The following is a 23,300-nucleotide window of genomic DNA, read 5'->3' on the forward strand; positions in this document are numbered from 1 at the left end:
GCGCTTATTTCCGTCGTTGGTATAAGTTGCAGTGGGTGGTTATAGACAAGAAATGTACAGTTTTCTGCCATCTTGCTGATAACGTTTCTTTAGTCGCTCGGCAACCCTACAGCCTGAACCCCTGTAGGAGGTCCACCCTTACAACTGCGTTATTTTGTTCGTTCACACTGCCACAGTCACACCACAGACAGACAGTGATTAACTGAAATCACCACATGACATCTAATGTAGGTCTACTCATGTAAGGCCCGCTCTACATCATTATCTACGTTATCAGTTAATAAAATATATATTTTTTATACCATAAATTTATGTTCAGTTTCATAAGACCTAAAATGTTGCTACCATTTATTTATTTATTTATTTATTATTATTTTTTATTTCTTTCTTTTTTTTTTACTGTAAAGTGCTGCCAGGTTGTTGTTTTTTAAAAAAAATATATTTATTACTTGTTATTACTAGTGTGGGCACCTGGAAAAAAAAAAAAAATGTCACCAAGTTCTTCAAATCTTTAAAAAATTCCAGTCTGGTTTCAGAACACGACACAGCACTGAATCCGCTCTGCTGAAAGTACAGAACGATATTCTCTTGTCCCTTGATGCGAAAAAGCCTGTGCTGCTGGTAATGTTGGACCTTACTGCAGCATTTGACACCGTGGACCATTCAGTCCTACTGAGACGTCTGGCCCAACAGGTTGGCCTTCAGGGAACTGTGCTGCAGTGGTTTAGGTCATATTTAACAGATAGGACATTCTCTGGTATGATTGATGACCTTTCCTCCTCTTCAGTTCCTATGACCTCTGGTGTGCCACAGGGATCCATTTTGGGCCCTGTTCTATTCTCTCTGTATATGCTGCCTTTAGGTTCAATTATTTCAAATCACAATGTCCTTCCATCTGTATGCAGATGATTTACAAATCTATCTGCCAGTTGTCCCCAATTCTTCTGACAGTCTTGAATCCATAAACAGATGTTTAGATGACATCAAATTGTGGCTGTCTCAGAACTTTCTTTGTTTGAATGAAGACAAAACAGAATGTATTGTTTTTGGCACATCCGACCTGCCCAGCGTCTCAGCTCCTGGTCTTGTTGCGTTGACCCCCCATTTTAATCACGTTGTGAAAAATTTGGGGGTGAAATTAGACAGCAGTCTAAAATTTGATAAGCAAATTGATTCTGTGGTCAGGGCAAGCTTCTTTCAGCTCCGCCTCCTAGCAAAGGTTAAACCCTTCTTGAGCCGTTGTGACTTAGAGAAAGCTATCCATGCTTTTGTTAGTTCCCGCATAGACTACTGTAATGCGCTCTATGTGGGAGTGAACCAAGCTGGTCTTCACCGTTTGCAGCTTGTGCAAAATGCTGCGGCCCACCTGCTCACTAACAGTCGGAAACACGAGCACATCACACCTGTCCTATGCTCCCTGCACTGGCTTCCTGTCCAGTTCAGAATTCATTTTAAAATTTTGACATTTGTTTTTAATGTAGTCAATGGCCTTGCACCTTCCTATTTGTGTGAGATTTTGAGCCCTAACGATCTACGATCTGCTGGGCAACATCTGCTGGAGGTCCCCCGGTTTGTTCAAAGCCAAACTTAAAACCCACTTATTTGGAATGGCTTTTAACAATTAGTGGCCTTGTGACACTTCTCTTTATTTTAATGTTGTAATGTGCTCTGCTGACCTATTTGTAACTATTATTTGTTATTATCATTTTTTTTTGTTTTGTTTTGTTTTGTTTTTAATGTTGTACAGCACTTTGGTCAGCTTTGGTTGTTGGAAGGTGCTATAGAAATAAAGTTTGATTGATTGATTGATTGATTGATTGAAGTTCTGAATTTTCTTAATGTGATATTATTATTTTGGGAACTCGTCAAAGGCATTTTCTGTTTCCCAGCACCTCCGTATGGCCCTCAATATAACAGGCCTAGACTTGATGGACCTAAACAAATGGTTGGAGTAATGGAAGCTACTAACCCTAACATAAGGGAGCCATGACTTTTTGTGTTAAAAAAAAAGAAAGTTGACAGGACCCTGGAAAAATGAGTCCTGACCTTTTAAAAAAGTTTACTTAATATGTGTTAACAGACCCTGGAACATACATGCTCCCGTTGACCAGCGATCTGCAAAGTCGAGTAGCACGATTGTGTTCCTTGCTGCTAATAAAGTGGATGCATTTGAAATAGCTTGTTTGTTTAAAGCTTGTTTTACATGAAGATTGATAGAATAAACAAATAATTGTATCTATCATTATTAAATCTATCATTAACTAAATCTATCTATCTATCTATCATTCCTGTCCTTGATTCTGATTGGTCAATAGTTGTGTTTTATTCACAATAAAACACGGCTATGACGCTTTACCCAACTGTTCTGTGTATCACTACACAACACCCTTAAAGACAGTCTTTGCCGCCATCTAATGGCGTAATAATGTAACCTCTGTTGCTGTTCACGGTCAGGGACTATTTTTTCCGGCAGAAGGAAGGCTCATAGTAAGAGTTTACTTCATGAAAGTTGCATTGTGACATACTTTTGGTTTTAATATTTGTATTGTGTGGTAAACGTTTTATAAAAGCAATACTCAAGGCTAGTGCTGTATCGTGAATAAGTCACTCCACTTCACATCGTGCCTACAACGCCCTTCAGCCGTGACTTATTCACGATACAGCACTAGTCTTGCTTACTTAAATTCCGGCAAAATTCAACTGCTTTGCTGTCACCAAAGTGATTTTGTATGCATCACCATATTACACCTTGAAGACTTTGCAGCAGTTTGTCAACATTTGAAGCCCAGTGTGATTGTATCTATAGAAATATATAAGGAAAGTAAACAAAGAAATTCATTATAGGATATTTCACTTCTCTTTTACTACATTCAAACTATCAGAGCCTCAATATGAACTCACATGAGTAACTTATTTTTTTGTGGGTGTGAACATTCACTCAAAATGAAATGAAATGTCGAGGATTTTAACTGTGACAATATGATTGACAGGCCAGTTTACGGTCAGGATGTGACAGAGAGCAACCATTAAAGACGCAATTGTATGACGAGATAGTATGTCCCAAAGTTGTGTACTCTTTTGCTACACTCAAAATGATGTACTTTTTCTTCACAAAAAGAAGACACACTTTTAGGGTGTAGTATAAGCAGGTGAATTGGGACGCAGCTCCAGTGCCGAATTTGTGTGTTCCTTAACCAGAGCTCAATCCCATATTGTCACACAATGTCGATAATGTGATTTTGATTTTGAAATGTAAGATTTGATTTATATTGGATAGATCATTGATAATTGGCCACAACAAGATTTGAAACATGTTTATTTTCTTTCTAAAATGAGGGTAGTTTAGAAGTGAGAAGTGGTGCTTCATCCAGGCCTTCCTGAACACAGACAAGATTACTAAAAAAGGGAAGTCAATGAAAATTACACAGACATTCTGTGAATCTTTGCTCTTGTGGTAGCATTTTGAGGTTTATGAAACTAAAGATGCAGAAAAAGCATAAATGTTTCCTCTACTATGGTTAAGCAGAAACAGAACAGAAGACAAACCACAACTGAGTTCAACTCTTAAACTAAAGATCCTCTCTGTCATGTAATAATAATAATAATAATAATAAAACAGCTAAACGCAAGAGAACAGGCCCAAGCATCGGAGAGCTCATCATCAAGGCTGTGTCCACATCTAAGGAGAGGAGCGGTGTGTCCCTCACCGCCCTGAATTTCTACATACATGTTTGTTTGCTCATACCAGTAAACTAAAACTATTCTGTTGCTGAAAATATACTATTATTCAAGACAAAATAAAGCCACCCATTAAAAGTAGGCCTAGCGGCATTAAATAATACTACGTGACATGAGGGTTGTCAGTAGCAGAAAGGGGGTTGGGAGTGTGGAGGGAAGATCACTGATTGGCTGGGAATGTTTTCAGACTTCAGCCAATAGGAGACTGGCACGCTTTCTTTTAAAAGTCATCTCACAACGGTTAACAGCATTGTTTTTGTTACTTTTGATAGTCAAAAATAAAGTGTAACCACAATGAGTGGACGAGGAAAAACCGGTGGAAAGGCTCGCGCCAAGGCCAAGAGTCGCTCTTCCAGGGCGGGACTGCAGTTCCCCGTCGGCCGTGTTCACAGGCTTCTCCGCAAAGGCAACTATGCTCAGCGCGTTGGTGCCGGTGCTCCAGTTTATTTGGCCGCTGTGCTCGAGTATCTCACTGCTGAGATCCTGGAGTTGGCTGGAAACGCCGCTCGCGACAACAAGAAGACCCGTATCATTCCTCGTCACCTGCAGCTGGCGGTGCGCAACGACGAGGAGTTGAACAAGCTTCTGGGTGGCGTGACCATCGCTCAGGGTGGTGTGCTGCCCAACATTCAGGCCGTGCTGCTGCCCAAGAAAACCGAGAAGACCGCGAAGACCAAGTAAACCGACTGAAGATTCTTTTTAAACCAAAGGCTCTTTTAAGAGCCACCCAATTTTTCCGTGACAGACTGATTTCTTTAATCCAATCACTATTTAAGTTGATATCAGCCCAGCATACAATTAAATGCGTTGTTGTACTTTTTTCATTTTGTATAAATGGCTTTACTAACTTAATTAGATTTGCAAGTTCCAAGTATATGGGTCATTCCTGGGATTTGGTAATATTTCATCCTGGAATATTTTTTATATATATATATATATATATATATAATTAATTTATTTATTTATTTATTTTATTTTTTTTTTAAACGACATAAGTTCTTTAGAAACTTAAAGGGTTAGTTCACCCAAATATGAAAATTCTGTCATTTATTACTCACCCTCGTTTCGTTTTACACCCGTAAGACCTTCGCTCATCTTCGGAACACAAATTAAGATATTTTTGTTTAAATCCGATGGCTCCGTGAGGCCTACATAGGGAGCAATGACATTTCCTCTCTCAAGATCCATAAAGGTACTAAAAACATATTTAAATCAGTTCATGTGAGTACAGTGGTTCAATATTAATATTATAAAGCGACGAGGATACTTTTTGTGCACCAAACACACAAAATAACGACTTGAACTGATTTAAATGTTTTTAGTACCTTTATGGATCTTGAGAGAGGAAATGTCATTGCTCCCTATGTAGGCCTCACAGAGCCATCGGATTTAAACAAAAATATCTCCATTTGTGTTCCGAAGATGAACGAAGGTCTTATGGGTGTGGAACGGCATGAGCGTGAGTAATAAATGACAGAATTTTCATTTTGGGGTGAACTAACCCTTTAATTGTAGACTAACATCCTCATACACAACCTCCAAAAAATAATATTTTCCCACCTCAGGCATTAAAGACCTTTTTATTATTAATAATAATATCAGATGTAAATGCTTTTATTCTCAATCCTGTAGGGACAAAAGGGAATTGGTTTTGAAAAGGTTTTACACAAAACTTCTTATAGAACAAACATCTACTTACTGCTCATAAGTGTCCCTCATAACAGTTTAGTAACTACAAATGTATCATGATGATTTTTACATTTTCCCCCCAAAAGAATAGATGAGATTGTTACAGGGTTGAAGATTGTAATCGGTTTGAAGGGAGACATTGCCTTCACTTTTATGTTTTTAATTTTGTCTCTTTCTCATATTGTGCTCTTCTTTCTGGTTCAACATATCTGCTTATGTTGCTGTAATTTCTGACAGGGTGCTAGTCAGTGTTTAAGTGGACACATTACATCAAATATTCTATTTATAACAAAATTATGAGTTGTCATGATATGTAAGTATATCTTTACTGAAACCATGACTATTTTATATATATTTCAATTAAAATTATCCAGAAGTGAAAAACTCAACCCTGCCAAACCTGAAACTATTATAGATGTGAATTTATTTTAAGCACAAAATGGCCACTGCTCCTCATGCAGTGTAGAAGAGTAGACTGTATATGGCAGCAATGAAATACTTATGGATTAAAATAAAATTTTGAAAAATTATGATTTTCCATCTTTATTTTATGTGATGTGGTTTAGTTGAGTTGTTAAGCGTGACAGCGGTGAGACGTAAAACATCACTTTCACCAAGATATGTCCATTTATATATGCTTGCTCTCTACATTTTCACAAAGGTAAGTTAGAGATTTCTGTTTTCTAAAGTAGCAAACATAATATCAATGCATTGTTTTGGATTATATGTGCTATGAAACAACACTCAATTAATGGAATTTAAACTGATCCCTTTACTTAAAAATGTCTATATTTTTTTAGTTCTTACAATTTTTGCTAAGGATTTTTAAATTTTCATTTTATATAGTTATGACATTTTTCCTCAGTATCCATACTGGACTAAAAATTTCTACTACTTTTTACAGCAGTGGTCCTATGTTATTTAGCTAAAAACCTTTTCAGGTCATTGCAGGTCACCCTGCTTAAAGATTATGGAGATGACCCCAACTGGACACCATCCCTACATCAGGGCCACACCAGCAGCTCCATCAGTCACACAAACCCCAAAGGATCTTTTAAGAGCCTCCTCAATGTTTTTTTTTTTTTTTTTTTTTTTTTTTTGAAGGTCTTCTGAATAAAATTCAGAAAGTCTCTTTGTTTATTTATTTTTTTTCCTATTAATCAAATCTAAAAGCAAATTAATGGAAGTGAATAATGGTTTAAGTGTCTTTCTATTTAGTTAAATGTATGTGTGTGTGTGTGTGTGTGTGTGTATATCACTTAATTAAACTCTATATATTTCCTCTATCAAGCATCGGAAGACTGACCTCGACTTGGAAAGATGTAACGGGTAACGTAAACTGGAACCGCCCATAAATGTGGTTTCAACTAGGTCCGCTAGCTGACTATAAACCCCTCTGCTGCAGAGTTCTTCTTTTTCTTGCTGTGGATTGAAAAACATTATTTGCAGACATGTCTGGAAGAGGAAAAGGTGGTAAAGGACTCGGGAAAGGAGGCGCTAAGCGTCACCGAAAGGTTCTTCGCGATAATATCCAGGGAATCACTAAACCCGCTATTCGTCGTCTTGCTCGCCGTGGCGGAGTCAAGCGTATTTCTGGCCTGATCTATGAAGAGACTCGCGGTGTGTTGAAGGTGTTTCTGGAGAACGTCATTCGTGATGCTGTTACTTACACTGAACACGCCAAAAGAAAGACCGTCACCGCCATGGATGTTGTGTACGCTCTGAAACGACAGGGACGCACCCTGTACGGATTCGGAGGTTAAATCCTTCGTGAAGAAAGGAGAAAAAAAGCCAACGGCTCTTTTAAGAGCCACCTACGTTTTTGCAGAAAGAACAAGTTTCTTGGTGGTGAAATTAATTAGGCTTTATAATTTTATAGTAGCTTCATGATTGTTTTATGTAAATTGTAAAGCAATTAAAACTGAGGAATTCAATATTCTATTCCATGTTTTTTTTTCTATGATTGTGCTTTACAGTTAAACTAAAATTTAATAGGTTCTTAGACGCGTTATTGTGCAGTTTTTGTTTTTCTTTAATGTAGTGTATTAACGCTTGTTCTTACATTCATATATGCATGTCTTTTAATGTAAGTATAGTGTGTTCTTGATCACATTCACGTTGATTAATAAACAAGTTGTTTCTGCTTCTAAATAAACGTTAAAATACAGAAACTCCAGCGTGCGTAGATAAAAAGCTTATTAAATTATTCACACAATATTTCAGTGGGAGATGGTATTTGTCGATGGGTGTGATTAACATTTAAAGCTTCTGATTGGCTCGCCTACAAGTCAAGGAACGTTTAAGGTGGCCAATGAAATCGTTCTGTGGGTGGGGCCACAAAGACTCACAATCACAGAAGGCCGTTCTTCCCTTTTGAAATTAGCATAGGGCAGTGTATAATAACCCGCCTCTAACATTAAAGTGTTATTGTTCTTTGTGTGTGTCTGACCGAAGCACCATGCCTGAACCAGCGAAGTCAGCGCCTAAAAAGGGCTCAAAGAAGGCAGTTACTAAAACTGCCGGAAAAAGTGGAAAGAAGCGCAGAAGGTCCAGGAAGGAGAGCTACGCTATTTACGTATACAAAGTCCTGAAGCAGGTTCATCCCGACACCGGAATCTCCTCCAAGGCGATGGGAATCATGAACTCTTTCGTCAACGACATCTTCGAGCGCATCGCCGGTGAAGCGTCTCGTCTCGCTCACTACAACAAGCGCTCCACCATCACATCGAGAGAGATCCAGACCGCCGTGCGTCTGCTGCTGCCCGGTGAACTGGCCAAACACGCCGTGTCTGAGGGCACAAAGGCTGTGACCAAATACACCAGCTCAAAGTAAAGCGATGTCTGATCTGATCAGAGAACCCAAAGGCTCTTTTAAGAGCCACCCATATTGTCTTTAAAAAGAGCCTTGATCTTAACAGTTCTTTAACTTTTTTATTTGAAAACCGTGTACGAGTCCGTCACTGTTTACTGCTGTTAAGCATCAGTCTGGTTTAGCAGATGAACTAGAATATATGGTTGCACTTTGTTTTACAGTACGAGTTTATAGTGTACTTAAGAAAATACTAGGTAATGTAAGGTAACTATTTAGCATTTCTACATCTTACCATCTTGAATTCTCCATATTCTTCATCTTGCCACCTGTTGGAGTTTGGGTTCCTTGCCGCTGTCGCCTTTGGCTTGCTTAGTTGGGGACATTTGACATTTGATATTCAACAGTGCTTTGCATCTGCCTACATTGACAGCATTTTCTTTAAGAGCTGCTGTGCAGCCAAAATTATATACCATTTATCACTGTAAAGCTGCTTGACAATCTGCATTGTAAAAAGCGCTATATAAATAAAGGTGACTTGACTATTACATAAATACGCCAGCAGGTGGCGAAAAAGAGTGTCTTGTGTGTTATGTCTTAATTTAACGAACGTATTTACTTGTTACAAAAAAAGACTGTGCCTAATATAGACCCAACTCATTAAATAAATAAAATAAGTGGTTTAGATCACCAAAGCACAAGGTTTTCTTGCATAATTAACATTTTAATTGTTTGGTCAGACATTTACACATTCATAAATCTGGGATTATGTTAAACGTGGAGTTCTGTAAGTTAAATATGAATATATTAACAAGTGTATGTGCACGGTACTATAACTGCGCTTTGCATCCGCTTTCTGCTGATTTCTGAACGAGATTGACTTATATGCTAAATAGGCTATACAGTTACTTCCTGGTTGTCGTTAAACCAGCTCGGGCATTTCCGGTGAACTGTTCATTCTGTAGTCACTGTACACCGTCAATGGTTGACCCCCAAAACCATCAATGATTGACTTTTTAATGTTGTATTCATATTTTAATGCGGTTATCACATTTACCTAATTTGCCTGTGTTTCTGCAGGCAAGCGATTCTCATCTGATTCTGAAGCTCTGATCCATCTGCTCCTGAAAATCCTCTCAGCACTACTGTTGATCTTGCAGCTGTAGAGGATGATGATGATGATGTGAAACTTGTGCTCCAGTAGTGCTGGGATTTACAGACATGATCATGTCAACAGTCACATCTTCCCCCTCATGAATCACAAACCACAGATCAGATTTCCACTGAGAGTAACGTGTGTTGTACGAGACATTAGTGTTCATTAGTTTAGAAGAAAATAACTGAAGTGAGAAGCCTTGACCATGATGTTCCATGAGAGAACATTCTAGTGTATACTATTTAATAAGTGTTATTTTATTTTAGAAATCTGTTCATGCTTTTGCATGTATTTTCCTTCAATCATGTTTGGGTCATTAAAAACCCCTGGACTATTCAGACATTTCAAATAATCAGTCAAGTGACTGAAAAACAAACAGTTCTTCCAAGGTCCAAGTTCAGAGTAAAAAAAAAAAAAAAAAATCATGTTTATTTCACATGGTCAATATTTGTGCAAAATGTTTTCAATAAACAAATTATTTAAAGTTAATTTAAGTAATTTATTGATTAGTCTGATAGTATAAGTCTTGTCATATTTAACAGTATTTAACATATTTTGTTGAAGTTCTGCTCTCTTAAAATGACACAATGAACCTGCTGTTCTTCATATTTAATACAGTTTTAAGATATTAGTGACGTCTCTGCTCCGCTTTTACTGACAATCAAGTTCATGTTTGTGAGAAACATCTGAAATCTCATCACAGTGGAAAAAACATTTCTCATGCTGTTATAACAGCTGTCAAATATATGTTTTATTTAGTAGTTTTGTTCATCCCTGAGAGTCTTTAAAGGGAAACTATCAACAAAGAATAGGAATGATGAAATGCTTTCAAAATATATTTAATTTCAAAAATTGCAAAAGAATATTAATTTCAGCAGTTATTTGTTTATACAGAACATACAGAATAAAACACAAACATATCTGAACCTTGGATTTTTAAGGTTATGACAAATATATTACAAATTTCAAACCGCAATATTTTCAAACCGTGTTCATGGAAAATAACTAAAGTGAGAAGCCCATGATGTTCCATGAGAGAACATTACTGTATTTGATAATTGTTATTTTATCTTAGAAATCTGTTCATGCTTTTGCATGTATTTTCCTTCAATCATTTTTGGATCATTAAAAACCCCTGGACTATTCAGACATTTCAAATAATCAGCCAAGTGAAAAATAGTTCTTCCAAGGTCCAAGTTCAGACTAAAATAAAAAAAATAAATCATGTGGTTTATTTCACATGGTAAATATATTTGTGTAAAATGTTTAAAAAAATATTAATTTCAGCAGTTAATTGTTTATACAGAACATACAGAATAAAACATCTTTACTAATTACTCAAACAACTGATGTAGAACAGGCATCAGTATCATTGTCAAGCTTTCACTATTGGAAGAACAGAATAACAACACAAACATCCCTGAACCTTAATTTTTAATGTTATGACAAATATATTACAAATTTCAAACCGCAATATTTTCAAACCGTGTTCAATGAAAAATAAATGTTGACAGAACATTCAAACATGTTAACAGAATTAACAGTATATTTAAACATGTTAATATCAGATTCAATTTTCTTCTTCTGTTATGGCGTACTGACTTTGGTCTTCAGCAGATGAAACTGTGAAATAAAGCATTGCTTCCATGAATGACCATCATCTGTTGAAAATATTGATCTATATAAAAAGACAAACATGGCATGTCTGTCCATGAGGGAATATGTGAATTGATTAGGGAAAGACACTCAGAGAGAGAGAGAGAGAGTGGAAAATGTATGTGTATTATATTTATTTGGTAACACTTTACAATAAGGTTAATGTATTAGTTAATGTATTAACTAACATGAACCATGAGGAAATTTGTTACTGAATTTACTAATATTCAGTGACGTTAGTTAATGAACTGTTCATTGTTTGTTCATGTTAGTTCACAGTGCATTAACTAATGCACAAGATTAATGTATAAGTAAATGTTGAAATTAACATTAACAAAGATTAATAAATGCTGTAGAAGTGGTTCATTATTAGTCCATGTTAATTAATGTAGTTAACTAATGAACCTTATTGTAAAGTGTTACCATTTATTTTATTTTATTTATATATTTCTTTTAAAAGATATTCTTAGATACATCATACTATTTAACATATTCTTCTTGATCTGTCATTTCAACATATAATGTTTGTCTTATATGAAATAACAAAAGTGATTAATTAATGGGCTCATATTCCTTAAAAATAACATGTTGGAATATTTAAGGACTGAGGTCCTCCATTTCTGGTATTAAGAGCAAACAGACTTCAAAACAGAAATTCAGAATTCTGACATTATAATAATAACAAGAAACATGGAATGTAAGAGATTTGTCCACTGGCTGCTCAACTGGATTTAGAGAAATTGTTCTTTCAACCAAACTAAAGATTCATAGACACGATCAAATCTATAAAAATCAGGAAAGTTTACATTTGGTTAAAAATCCAAAAAAATATGGTCTCTCCACAGACCGTCACATATTCTTGTGTGATACATATTTACCTCTGTGGCTGAATTTCCCTATTACAATGAAGAAACCTTTTCCATCCTGCAAGATGAGATCTTCCATTTCCAGACAAAAGGAAATAATGTGTGGCGATTTAAAGGCCAGAACTGGAAATAAACCAGACTTTGTTGAACACAGGGAGACAAATATATTACAAACACCAGCTGCCCTCTGCTCTCATACCACCTGAGAAATAATTATGACAAATTCACAAACAAAAGAGAAAAGCCTACTAGACCTCTGTCATTCTTTGGGCCTGTAAATAGTGAACGGTCACATACAGGGAGAGTCTTTTCACTGTTATACCTTAAATTCTTGTCTGGGTAACAATACAGTAGATTATTTCATTACAGACATTGACCCAGTGCATCTCAGATCATTCACAGACAGTCCTCAAACACCTCTGTAAAATTACACTATATCTAAAACGAAGTTACAAACCAAAAAAAAAAAACACCAACGAAAAGTGGTTTAACAGTGAGTGTAAAAGTATTAGAACAACAGTACGAAATCTTTCCAATCAAAAACACAGAGATTCTGACAACCAAGAACTCCAGCATCAATATCATGAAGCTCTTAATGTGTACAAACAAACTCTAAGAGCAAAAAAGGAACAGCATACAGAACAATTAAATATTCTGTTCAATAATTAATATAAGATCGCAGAACTTTCTCAAAATGCTCCAAATCCTGGAGAAAAGTCTAATTGGATTTCTGCCCAAACACAGAACATCTGACCACATTTACACTCTCCACACCGTCATTGATAAACACGTACACCAAAACAAAAGTCTTTGCTTGCTTTTTTGACTTTGAGAAGGTGTTTGATTTAATCTGGCACAAAGGACTCTTCCTAAAACTCATGGGATTGGAGGAAAAACATTTGATTTAATCAGCACCATGTATAAAAACAATGCATGTGTTGTAAAAATAGGGAACAAACAAACAGAATTTTTCTCTCAACAATGAGGAGTTAGACAAGGTTGCTCAATGAGCCCCACTCTATTTAACATTTATATAAACAAATTAGCCAAAGCATTAAATAAATCGACTGCCCCGGCCAACCCTGACTGAATCAGAAATCAAACGTCTTCTCTTTGCAGATGATTTAGTCATTCTGTCAAAAACAAAACAGGAGCAGCTCATTGACATCATAGAGAAATTCAGTCAAATGTGGACTCTTAAAATTAACGTAGCAAAAACAAGAATAAGCAGAACAGATCCAGGTGAAGGGAAAATAAATACACCTTTAGAGCAGGAAACCAGGTCATCCAACACACCCACGAATGCACCTATCTGGGACTCAAACTAAGTTCAACAGGAAACTTCAATCTGGCTGTGAAAGAACTGAAATCAAAAGCAATGAGGGTCTTCCACGTGATTAAAAATACAATTCAATATGAAATTCAAAACTTTAAAAAAATTACAAAAACAATATTAAAGCTGCAAGCAGCGATAAAAGGGCCCTCGCACCTGGGCTCACCGCCACCCATTGGCCTTAGGAAAACAGTGAAAAGTGGGTGACATGCATGTAAGCGAGTAAATACAGGAGAATTATGGTAAAATCATTTAAAAGTGCCACACTTCCTACTGCCAACAGGTGGCGCTTTGACCATAACTGAATATTGCAATGTAGATGTCATCAGGCCAGGACTATTATCAAACGTGAAGTTTGGAGCAGATCGGACATTGTATGCCTGAGTTACTACAACTTCCTGTTTCATGGCGTTAATCGCATACATTAGCACTTAACTAAGTGTTGCATGATTTAACGTGTTTCTAGCATGTTTGGTACTTCGTGGCATATTGAAATGAGTTCCTGGGATTGAATTACAGTGCGAATCATGTCATTTCCTGTTGCCAGCAGGTGGCGCTACGACTAACTGAATATTGTAATATAGATGTCTTTAGGCCAGGACTCTTATCACACATGTGAAGTTTGAGGCACATCAGACATAGTATGCCTGAGTTACAACAGCTTCCTCTTTCATGGTGAAACATCAGACTTTGTCAGGCTGCCACGGACACGCCCTCCAACGAAAACTCAAGATCTTTGATATTTATCATCACTAAGGTCTTAAGATTAGACTGACAACATATGATGTTGATCTGGTTAAATCTCTATGAGGAGTTAATCACAGTGTAAAACATGTCATTTCCTGTTGCCCGCAGGTGGCGCTATGACTGTAACTGTATATTGTCATGAAGATGTCTTCAGGTCACTACTCTAATAAAACATGTGAAGTTTGGGGCAGATCGGACATTGTATACCCGAGTTACAAGAACTGCCTGTTTCATTGCGAAACATCGAACTTTGTCAGGCCGCCACGGACACGCCCTTCAGTGAAAAGTCTAGATCTTCGCAATTTAACGTCGCAAAGGCCTTTAGATTAGACTGACCAAATATGACATTGATTTGATTAAAGCTCTAGGAGGAGTTTGTTAAAGTACAACAACTGGAAATGGCAAAAAATGGCAAGTTAATTCAAAATATCTGACTTCCTGTTTAGTTTCAGATTTTGTTCCAAGAGACTTTTTTGTAGGTATTGGGCTGTTAAACGTGTGTACCGAATGTCAAAATCTATGTGAAATGTAGCACGAGGGGCACTTCATTAGGTGGCGCTATCGAGCCATTTTGCCCCGCCCAATTCTGAAACCCACAACAGACGTAAATTTTCACCACTTCTGATGCGTGTGCAAAGTTTCATGAGTTTTCGAGCATGTTCAGGCCCTCAAAAAATGCGATTCACTTTGGAGAAGAATAATAATAAACGGAGCAATTCCAATAGGGTCCTCACACCATCGGTGCTCGGGCCCTAATTACATTGCCTATTGGAAAGATGCCACTAAATAAAAAAAAAAAAAAAAAAAAAAGATGGAACTCTATTTACACGTGAAAAGAGATTATAAACCTGAGCTGTGTGAAAGAGCTCAAACTGAGAAAGACACTGAACAAATACAGTGTGATCAGTATCTGGCTATTCATAGTTTTCAGTCACGTGACTGTTGTGGAGCAGCCATGTAACTGCAGCACAAGCCTGTCAATTTTCCATCTTAAAAACAAAAATATGTGAACAAGATGCAAGTTTTGGGCTCTTGTGATCCATATACAGCACCTGCAGTGATTTCAATCACTAAAAACAGCGGGACGATTTTTTTAAAAAGCTAACGTGAAAAACACAAGGGTGGTTATTTGCACCAATAAGGATTAAATTAAGCAAAGTTTAACACTAATCAAGGATTTGTTGATCTGGGTTTTATTTTAAATTGAGTTGTGTTGCACCACTTCATTTTAAACACAGATTAACTACGCAGAAAGACCGTTAGAATGAAAGGGCTGATCAAGCAGCATTAGGCGGAGGGTGAACCGACGCCAGGCTAAAGAATCCTTAGTGTAACCCACCCGTAAAGTGCCTTAATGTACTAAAACAGTGATATTAAAAGATCAAATTTGTTTGCCTGAACAAAGTATGCATAATCAATAAGGTGTATACTGAATTTGGTCTTTTAATATCACTGTCTTACTACATTAGATCTTACTACAAACCTGGTAAAAATGACTGGCGTGCAATGGAGGAAAACCTTGTTTTGCCCGCCAGGGGGGCGTTCCCCTCAGGACGTGACGTCCTGTGAAAACTATCAATAGAGAGAGGACGACACAGACAGAGACGGCAGCCGTGAGAGCAGAGACTGTGTTCACTGTGCTCTCAGAGAGAGGTGGAGACAGAAGAACACTTCCTGATATATTGTGATTACTATCACAACATTAGATCTGCCTGGCTCACAAAATGTCAATAAATAGCAAAAATAAAGTCAGAAATATTCTTATCATGTCTGAATGTATGTACAGTTTATATATAATGAATCATTTTCTTGTTATCTCTTGTTTATAAAGAATGTATTTGTGTATTTATTTATTTATTATTTTTTTATGAATTATATAATCATTATTTTGTTCATTGCTCACTGTACAAGTAATGCCAATAAGGCTCATTTGAACTGAAATTGAATTGCGAGAGAGAGAGAGCGAGAGAGAGAGAGAGAGAGAGAGAGAGAGAGATCAGACAGAAGTTTTACCTCTCGCTCTGTAACATTTGTAAAGCATCACGACTGTCGCTACCAGATACGGACAAGCTGCCAGAAGAAAACCGAGGATGTTGAAGACAGAAATCTGACCTGAACGTGACACTGAAAAACAGAAACACAAGAACATTATTGAGCAACATTACGGAGCTCTTAAGGGCTTCAAAAAGTTTCTTGAGGAACCCAAAGTTTTGTGAGTGAATTCAAAAGCTTTCAATATTTCTACTCCAATCTCATAATATTCCACCAACACAGAGCTCTGTATTCAAACCTGTATGAATCTTTTTTTTTTTCTTTTTTTTTTTTTTCACTTTCATTGTATGGACAAAAACACAGATACATTTTTTCCAAATATCTTCTTTTATGTTGCACAGAAGAAAGAAAGTCATGAGGGTGAGTAAATGATGACAGAATAGTATATTAATATAAGTTATTCATTTTAATGTTTAACTTTAAGGGGTAAGAAAAAATATATATTCTCCTCTTCAGACCAAAAATGACACTGACCACATATGAGCACAATCAGATTCATTCTTTGCTGCTTTTCAAATGAAGAAAAAAATAAAACACTCTTGATTTCATTGAATTGGACATTGTTTATAAGGTGTTGATTTCATTATATTTCAGTATATTTTGTGTGTGATTTGATAGTCACTTTCATTCATGTGAGTTATGTAAAACAATAAACACTGATGTCAATAATTGATTGTTCTCCAGCAGAAATAAGAGTCAGAGACTCGTATATAATAATCGTGTGGCGAATCTCATCAGATGCTCATGAATCAAATCAAATCATCTCACAGTTACAGACTCCAGTGACTCTCACCTCTGACTGAGATCCAGCTGTGGAGTGACTGTCCTCTCTCTGTTTTACAGTAGTAGAAACCCTCATGTGACTTTGAGACAGTAGTGATGCTCATCTCTCCTGTCGTCTGATTCTGAACCAGTGATCCGTCTTTATAGAAATCAGCGCTGAGGATTGAGGAGTTTGTAGATCGATGTAAACAGTGTAGAGTCAGAGTCTCTCCCTCAATCACAGGATCAACAGAACTCACCAGAATCACTTCACCATCTACAAACACAAGAAATACATCAACAGATGCTAGTGATGATACAGGCTGTACTTAATTAGAGCCATACTTCAATTTGTTTAAAATTTAAGTTTAAAGTTTGTTTATATTTTTTTTAAGTATTTGTTTTTTTTATTTATTTTTCAAATAAATGCTGTTCTTCAAACTTTCTATTCAGCAAAAAAAAATGTATCACATTTTCCAAAAAAATATGAAGCATCACAACTGTTTTCAACATTTATAATAATCAGAAAAGTTTATTGAGCAGCAAATCAGCATATTAGAATGATTTCTGAAGGATCGTGTGACACTGAAGACTGGAGTAATCATGCTGAAAATTCAGATTTGATCACAGGAATAAATTACATTTTACAATATATTCCCATAGAAATTGTAATAATATTTCAGAATATTACTGTTTTTTACTGTAATTGTAATCAAATAAATGCAGCCTTGATGAACAAACATCTTTCCAAAACATTTTTTTTTTTAAATTGCTGATCTCAAAAATATTCTGATATTTTCAGTTTACCAAACACATGACAGAATTCTTAATTATATATATATATATATATATATATATATATATATATATATATATATATATATATTATTCTTGAACAGATTGTTATTTATTATGTTTCATCTAGTTGTAAGTGTGATTGGACTCACCATGTACAGTGATGTTTTGAGGATGACGTTTCTCTCCAGATTCAGACTGACACCAGTACACTCCAGTGTCAGATGTGCTGAGAGACTCGATTACACATGCAGATCCTGTTTGATTTGAACAAGTTTTTGTGTCTTTGTCTGTGTATCTTCTCACTGTCCATCCAGCAGAGTTACTCTGATCCTCACAGCTCAGAGAGAGAGAGTCAGATGAGAAGTGTTGACTTCTGCTGGGATTGATGACCAGAGACACTGAAGAAGAAACACCTGAAAAGAAGAAATTCTCATTCAAAACTGACAGCACAGAGACTGCAATGAAATACAAATATGGATGAGCACAAACATAAACACTCACCAGTGACCCACAGTGGCTGTGTGCTGCTGTGTCGTGTGTAATAGGCTGGTCGTCCTCTCTCTGCTCTGCACGTATAAACTCCTGTGTGCTGTAGAGCAGCAGGACTGAGAGTGTAAGATCCTCCAGCTCCTCTGCTGCTGTCTGACCGATGATCATGATCTCTGAACCAGCTGAACGTCCAGCCTGTAGAGGAGCCTGAAACCTCACAGATCAGAGTCACTGATTCTCCTTCAGTCAGCCACGGCTGTGGAGACACTCGCACTGCTGCCTGAGCTTCATCTGAACAAAACATCATGAGTTACAGAGCCATAGAGAAACTGATGGAGAAGCTGATCACAACAAACACAAACTCACCTGATACAGTCAGTGTAACAGCATCACTGCGCTGAGAGATCTGAGTGTTTATCAGTCCTGTACAGGTGTATTTACCACTGTGAATGTATTTAACACTGCTGATGTTCAACTCTTGTGTTGAGCACAGACTGACAGCTTCTCTGTGTTTCCATTTATTAACTCCACTGGTGCCACACTCTTGTTTTGTACATCGATTGGCAGAGTTTGTATTGAAGTTGTTGGTTCCCTCTCTTCCCCATCTGTATGTCCACTCAGTGTCTCCTCCCCACTTTATATCACATCTGAGAGTGACTGTTTCTCCTCTAAACACTCGTTCATCAGGTCGTACCGTCAGCACAGCTTTAGGACTCACTGTACAAAACATATTATTACATTTATTTAAAGTTTTAGACATTCTGAAGATATTGTCTCTGATCTGTATGTTGAATCACACAGTTTTCTCTCTCACCTGTAACATTGACCCACAGTGCATCACTGTAGTTTGTGTAATAGACTGGTTTCCCTCTTCCAGCTCTACACCAGTACTGGCCTCCATCAGACACTGAATCAATCTTCAGTCTGTAGGAGTTTGTTTGTGTCTTCTCTGTCTCAGGGTTCAGTGTGTGTTTGTACCAGTAAAAGTCCCAGTATCCAGTGGACGGATCCATGCGACAGGTCAAAGTCACTGTGTTTCCTGTCAGTGCAGCTCCTGCAGGATCTGATGTGAGTTCAGGCTTTGGCTTTAGACCTGCAGGAGAACAAGAACAGATTCTGATCCTCAAGAGTCAGAGTTCACCTGTGTTTGACAAATCATTAGTATTTGTCTGCAACAGTGGATACAGAAGAGTATAAGTGTTGAAATACGGATAACATTAAACAGATCTGAATATGAACTACATTAAAAATGTTTGTAATTATTAGTAAAAACTAAATAAAATGTTGATATTCATAACCAGTCTGTAAGTATGTTCTTTTAAGTTCACGTTTCACACAAATGTGGATTATATAATATTTGCATCATTTAAAAGTGTTCTTGTAGATTGTATAAATTATTTTTTTCCCCATTAATAAAGGTAATGACTAGTTAACCTGTGTGATTTTCTTTTGAACATCTGGAGTTCATTTATTCTGTAATACTCAGTAAAATGATCCTGTATGTCTGCTGTGAAATAACTGGACAGTCTGAACTTTCTGTGTCTGAGCTAAAATGTATTTTTCTGGTCACATACAAAGTGCAGAGTTTTGACAGCGACAGCCATATTGTTTTAGCAGAGGTTCGACTCTGTGAATCATTCTGAGTAAGTCTTTCTTCCTTTATTTCATAACATTAGTGATCAGAGATGTCAGACAACTGTCAGTAAATCTTCGAGAGATTGAATGTTTTGTTTGTAAAGCATGTTTGTCTCTGGACACCACAGTAATGTTTGGGTACTCGTGACCACCATAGGTTCATGCTGGTTAGAAAGACGTGCTGACATGCTGTGATGTTGAATGAAAAAAAGACACTCTTGACTGGTTGTGATCATGATCATGTAGTAGAGGGAGTTTATGAGGACAATGATGTTCAACTCACCCTCCACAGAGAGAGAAACAGAGCTTGATTGTGATGAAACTGATCTTCCATCTATGTGTCCTTTACACCAGTACTGACCCTGATCAGACTTAACAGCTTCAACAATACTGAGAGTGTCTCCATTTACAGTGTAACGCTCAGACGTCTGTAACACACTGTAGCCTTTATACCACTCATATTTCCAGTCACTGTGATCAGAGTTTATCTCACACTTCAGATTGACTGTCTCTCCAGTGAATACAGATCTGTCTGGAGTCACAGTCAGTGTAGGTGTGGGTAAACCTGTGAAGAAAGACAAAAACATAAAGTGACTCAAACAGCTCTTTTAGAGGAATCTATTTTGTAAATGTTTAAAAAAAAAACTATGTAGTTTATCCATTATTTTATCTCATATTTAATATCATATGTTCTGGTTTGCTTCATTAGTTTTCTCATGTGTTTTGAGGAGGCTCCGGCTCCGTCACGTCTTCGGTATTCTAGTCTGAATATTCTAGCCTGAAAAACTGCTTCGATGTCACTTGACAACAAATAAACTGTGGCTCCATAACATTTCTATCCTGACCTTGTTCTGATTATGCTGATAAAGTCTTCCACTGATGGTTTCATTCATCTGCAGATAATCTGAAGGGCAGCAGATCACTGGAATGAACTGAATGTGTCTGGAGGATACAGATGATGTACTATGAAAGATCTGTGATCCTAATCAGCCTGTCATTGTACTTGCAGATTTTAAATTGTAGATTTGGCTGCGGTTTATCTGTAAGTGTACAGTTATTCAGTGTTGAGTTCATTTATTTTAGGTGTTATTGGCCATATTATTCAGTATTCTTCTGTTTTTATCATTACTTTTTATACACTAATATGTAATGTATTTTGAATTAAAGGGAAGTGTGTCTTTTCTACTCCCACCAGTGACACAAAACAGAACAGCAAAAATATACTGTAGATTTTGAGAAGGAAATTCCAGTACTTTCAAAGAATAATGTTAAAGTCTTGGGTATATTCAGGAAATATTAGTTATAGTTCAGAGTATTAAGCAGGTTCTGCAACAGATCTGAGATAAGTTTATGGATAATTAAGTGGATAATCTCAACTTTAGCTTTTTTTTTATAAACAATATATAATATTATCAGGGTTTCTGCAAGTTTCATCAAATCTAATTTAATGCTTTTTAATGCCTTTTTAATGCCAATGCCAATTTTTTTTACATTTTTTAATGCCATATTGTTACATATATGTATGACGCTAAATGTCGATAGATGATGTCATATGGCAATTAGAATATTCATGTCATTGTTGCATTCGCATTCTGCCAAGTGTCAGCCCTTTACATTTGTTTGCTTCTCTGCTGCTACCCTTTTTACTCACATAATATATTTTAATACAGCCAAATTCTAAATAAAGTTGTCAGACAACATGAAATGATGACTGAAATGTGGCCCATTAAGACTACATACAGGGCTCGACATTAAGCCTTGTCATTCACTTGTACGAGTAAATTAGTTGCTTGTCCGAAAAAAAAAGGATTTTTTGTGTGGTGTAAATATAAATTTAAAATTTCTGAAGCAATATCCTTTCAGAATATTGCAGCTTTGACATTTTTAAATCTTGTACGATTCATGTAAAATGTATGATTCATCGTTCATTTTAAATTCTTAAATTCGATCAGTAAATTTAATTGGAATAAGACACTAAGGGCTGTTACCAATCAAATTAAATCATTTACAAATTTACAATAAAAAAAATAAATTACATCTGTATTAAAGGTGCAATATGTAAGAATTTTGCACTAAAATATCCAAAAACCACTAGGCCAGTGTTATATATTTTGTTCACTTGAGTACTTACAATATCCCAAATGTTTCCAACTATTTGTAAATCGTGAGAAAATTGCAATTTTAACCAAGGCTCCGGGACGTGTGAGAAGTCGCCTGTCAATTGCGTCATACCCGCATTACCCTCGGTTTCCGGTTTTATTTTGTAAAAACCATGGAAACACCAAAGACGCTTTAAAATATCACGTGTTTTAATAGACAAGGGAACAACTGTTTGGTTACATGTATAGACAGAAAACTAATTATTTTTATATAGCTCAACACGTTTAGTCTTACTGTTATTTTTTGTGAGTACCATGCTTTACCATGCCTCAGAGAAAAACACTATTTTGTCAAGTAGCTAACATAGCATAATCAGATGAAGCTTTATTTTTAGTAACAGTAATACAGAATTTTATCCATCATACAATACGTTTTAAAATTCATTGAATGCCATTTATCAACACAAGCCATCCAGCATTTAATATGATATTCTAAAATCGATCTATCTTACTGCAGTGTGTCTCAAACAAGTGTCTCACAGCAGCCACCGAGCGAACGCACAGAGTAATGTTATAACATAATTTTCAACACACTCAAATGTATCTAATATGATAAATAGGGCTGCATTACCTCATACTCATGACCAGAAAAGCGGAAGTGGCACCGGCGACTGTGGCATAATAAAAGTTCCGCTGCTCGTGAGGCATGTGTTGCGCAATCGCTCCAGCGGCCTCGTTCAGCTCCCACAACACTCGGTCCTGCTCTGCCTCATACTACAGTAACGTTGATAATCGCATCCATGAACATGATTTCTTCCTGAGTCCCATCCTGACTGTTTCCACCGTCAAGTTGAGGTGAAGACCACATGTCCCAAGATTCCGCGCTCAGACTTGCCATCATCAAGCTATGCCTTTGTTTTGAATAGGCCTCTAGCGACCTCTAGCGGACAAAATTTTTACATATTGCACCTTTAAATAATGTTATGGGATTGTAAGAAATGTTGGGGGGGAAATGATTCTTTAAAAAATTTAATTAAACCACCAGTAGGTGGCGTCAAGTAACCGTCTTAATAAGTGAGTCATTCATTCAAACGATTCATTCCAATGGCTGATTCATTCAAGAATGAGGCAGCTGTTTATGAATGGGTCATTGAATCTTTGACTCAACCGGTTCATTCAAAACGTTGAATCATTCATTCATAACGAAAACAAGGCTGAGCCTGAGTCTCAATGTGCATTCTATCCATCCTAAATAGTATGTGACATTAGTAATATTCAATACTATTTAGGCGGATAGGGTGGATAGTATACACATTGGGATGCAGGGTGAGTGTTGCTACGCTATGGTTCTGCTGTGATTTTTGTTTGAAACTATTTTTGCTGCTAAAATAGAACAAAAACAGTCAATGTTCCTTCTAAAATGTAAGTGACTTAATATGAACTATTTGTTAACTGAACTGTTGTATGAAAT

The 23,300-nt window shown here is 36.6% G+C and overlaps 4 protein-coding genes and 1 long non-coding RNA gene across 8 annotated transcripts in view; 3 read left to right on the forward strand and 2 right to left on the reverse strand.

Moving 5' to 3' along the window:
• LOC127516298 (Fc receptor-like protein 5) overlaps nt 1-23,300 on the reverse strand; it is a 237,800-nt gene that overhangs the window by 103,278 nt on the left and 111,222 nt on the right. Inside the window, exon 8 of one of the 2 annotated variants that reach the window (XM_051900800.1) lies at nt 20,157-20,295. The exons of the other annotated variant lie outside the window; for it this stretch is intronic. Within the exon in view, the coding sequence (XP_051756760.1) occupies nt 20,157-20,295 (139 nt within the window). The remainder of the gene's footprint in view (nt 1-20,156; nt 20,296-23,300) is intronic. 2 annotated transcript variants of the gene reach the window in all.
• Nucleotides 1-23,300, forward strand: part of LOC127516321 (uncharacterized) — a 251,302-nt gene that overhangs the window by 98,178 nt on the left and 129,824 nt on the right. The window contains exon 3 of one of the 2 annotated variants that reach the window (XR_007930972.1): nt 18,783-18,817. The exons of the other annotated variant lie outside the window; for it this stretch is intronic. This is a non-coding gene — a long non-coding RNA (uncharacterized LOC127516321). Of the gene's footprint in view, nt 1-18,782; nt 18,818-23,300 lie in introns of those variants that run through there. 2 annotated transcript variants of the gene reach the window in all.
• Nucleotides 1-23,300, forward strand: part of LOC127516317 (histone H2B-like) — a 192,380-nt gene that overhangs the window by 48,542 nt on the left and 120,538 nt on the right. The window contains exon 2 of one of the 2 annotated variants that reach the window (XM_051900828.1): nt 6,898-8,874. In XM_051900828.1, the coding sequence (XP_051756788.1) occupies nt 7,886-8,260 (375 nt within the window). In that variant the 5' untranslated portion in view covers nt 6,898-7,885 and the 3' untranslated portion in view covers nt 8,261-8,874. Of the gene's footprint in view, nt 1-6,833; nt 8,875-23,300 lie in introns of those variants that run through there. The other variant, XR_007930965.1, reaches the window with a different exon arrangement.
• LOC127516299 (titin-like) overlaps nt 1-23,300 on the reverse strand; it is a 136,527-nt gene that overhangs the window by 45,123 nt on the left and 68,104 nt on the right. The window contains exons 10-14 of the mRNA XM_051900804.1: nt 18,910-19,188; nt 18,462-18,812; nt 18,108-18,386; nt 17,756-18,019; nt 16,840-17,085 (exon numbers count right to left, since the gene is read on the reverse strand). Coding sequence (XP_051756764.1) covers nt 16,840-17,085; nt 17,756-18,019; nt 18,108-18,386; nt 18,462-18,812; nt 18,910-19,188 — 1,419 coding nt within the window. The remainder of the gene's footprint in view (nt 1-16,839; nt 17,086-17,755; nt 18,020-18,107; nt 18,387-18,461; nt 18,813-18,909; nt 19,189-23,300) is intronic.
• On the forward strand, nt 3,938-4,880 carry LOC127516313 (histone H2A-like). The gene has a single exon (XM_051900825.1). It carries the CDS (start codon nt 4,033-4,035, stop codon nt 4,417-4,419), a length of 387 nt encoding a protein of 128 aa, XP_051756785.1. The 5' UTR covers nt 3,938-4,032; the 3' UTR covers nt 4,420-4,880.

Source organism: Ctenopharyngodon idella, chromosome 7 (assembly GCF_019924925.1).
Source record: "Ctenopharyngodon idella isolate HZGC_01 chromosome 7, HZGC01, whole genome shotgun sequence".
Taxonomy (NCBI): Eukaryota; Metazoa; Chordata; class Actinopteri; order Cypriniformes; family Xenocyprididae; genus Ctenopharyngodon; species Ctenopharyngodon idella.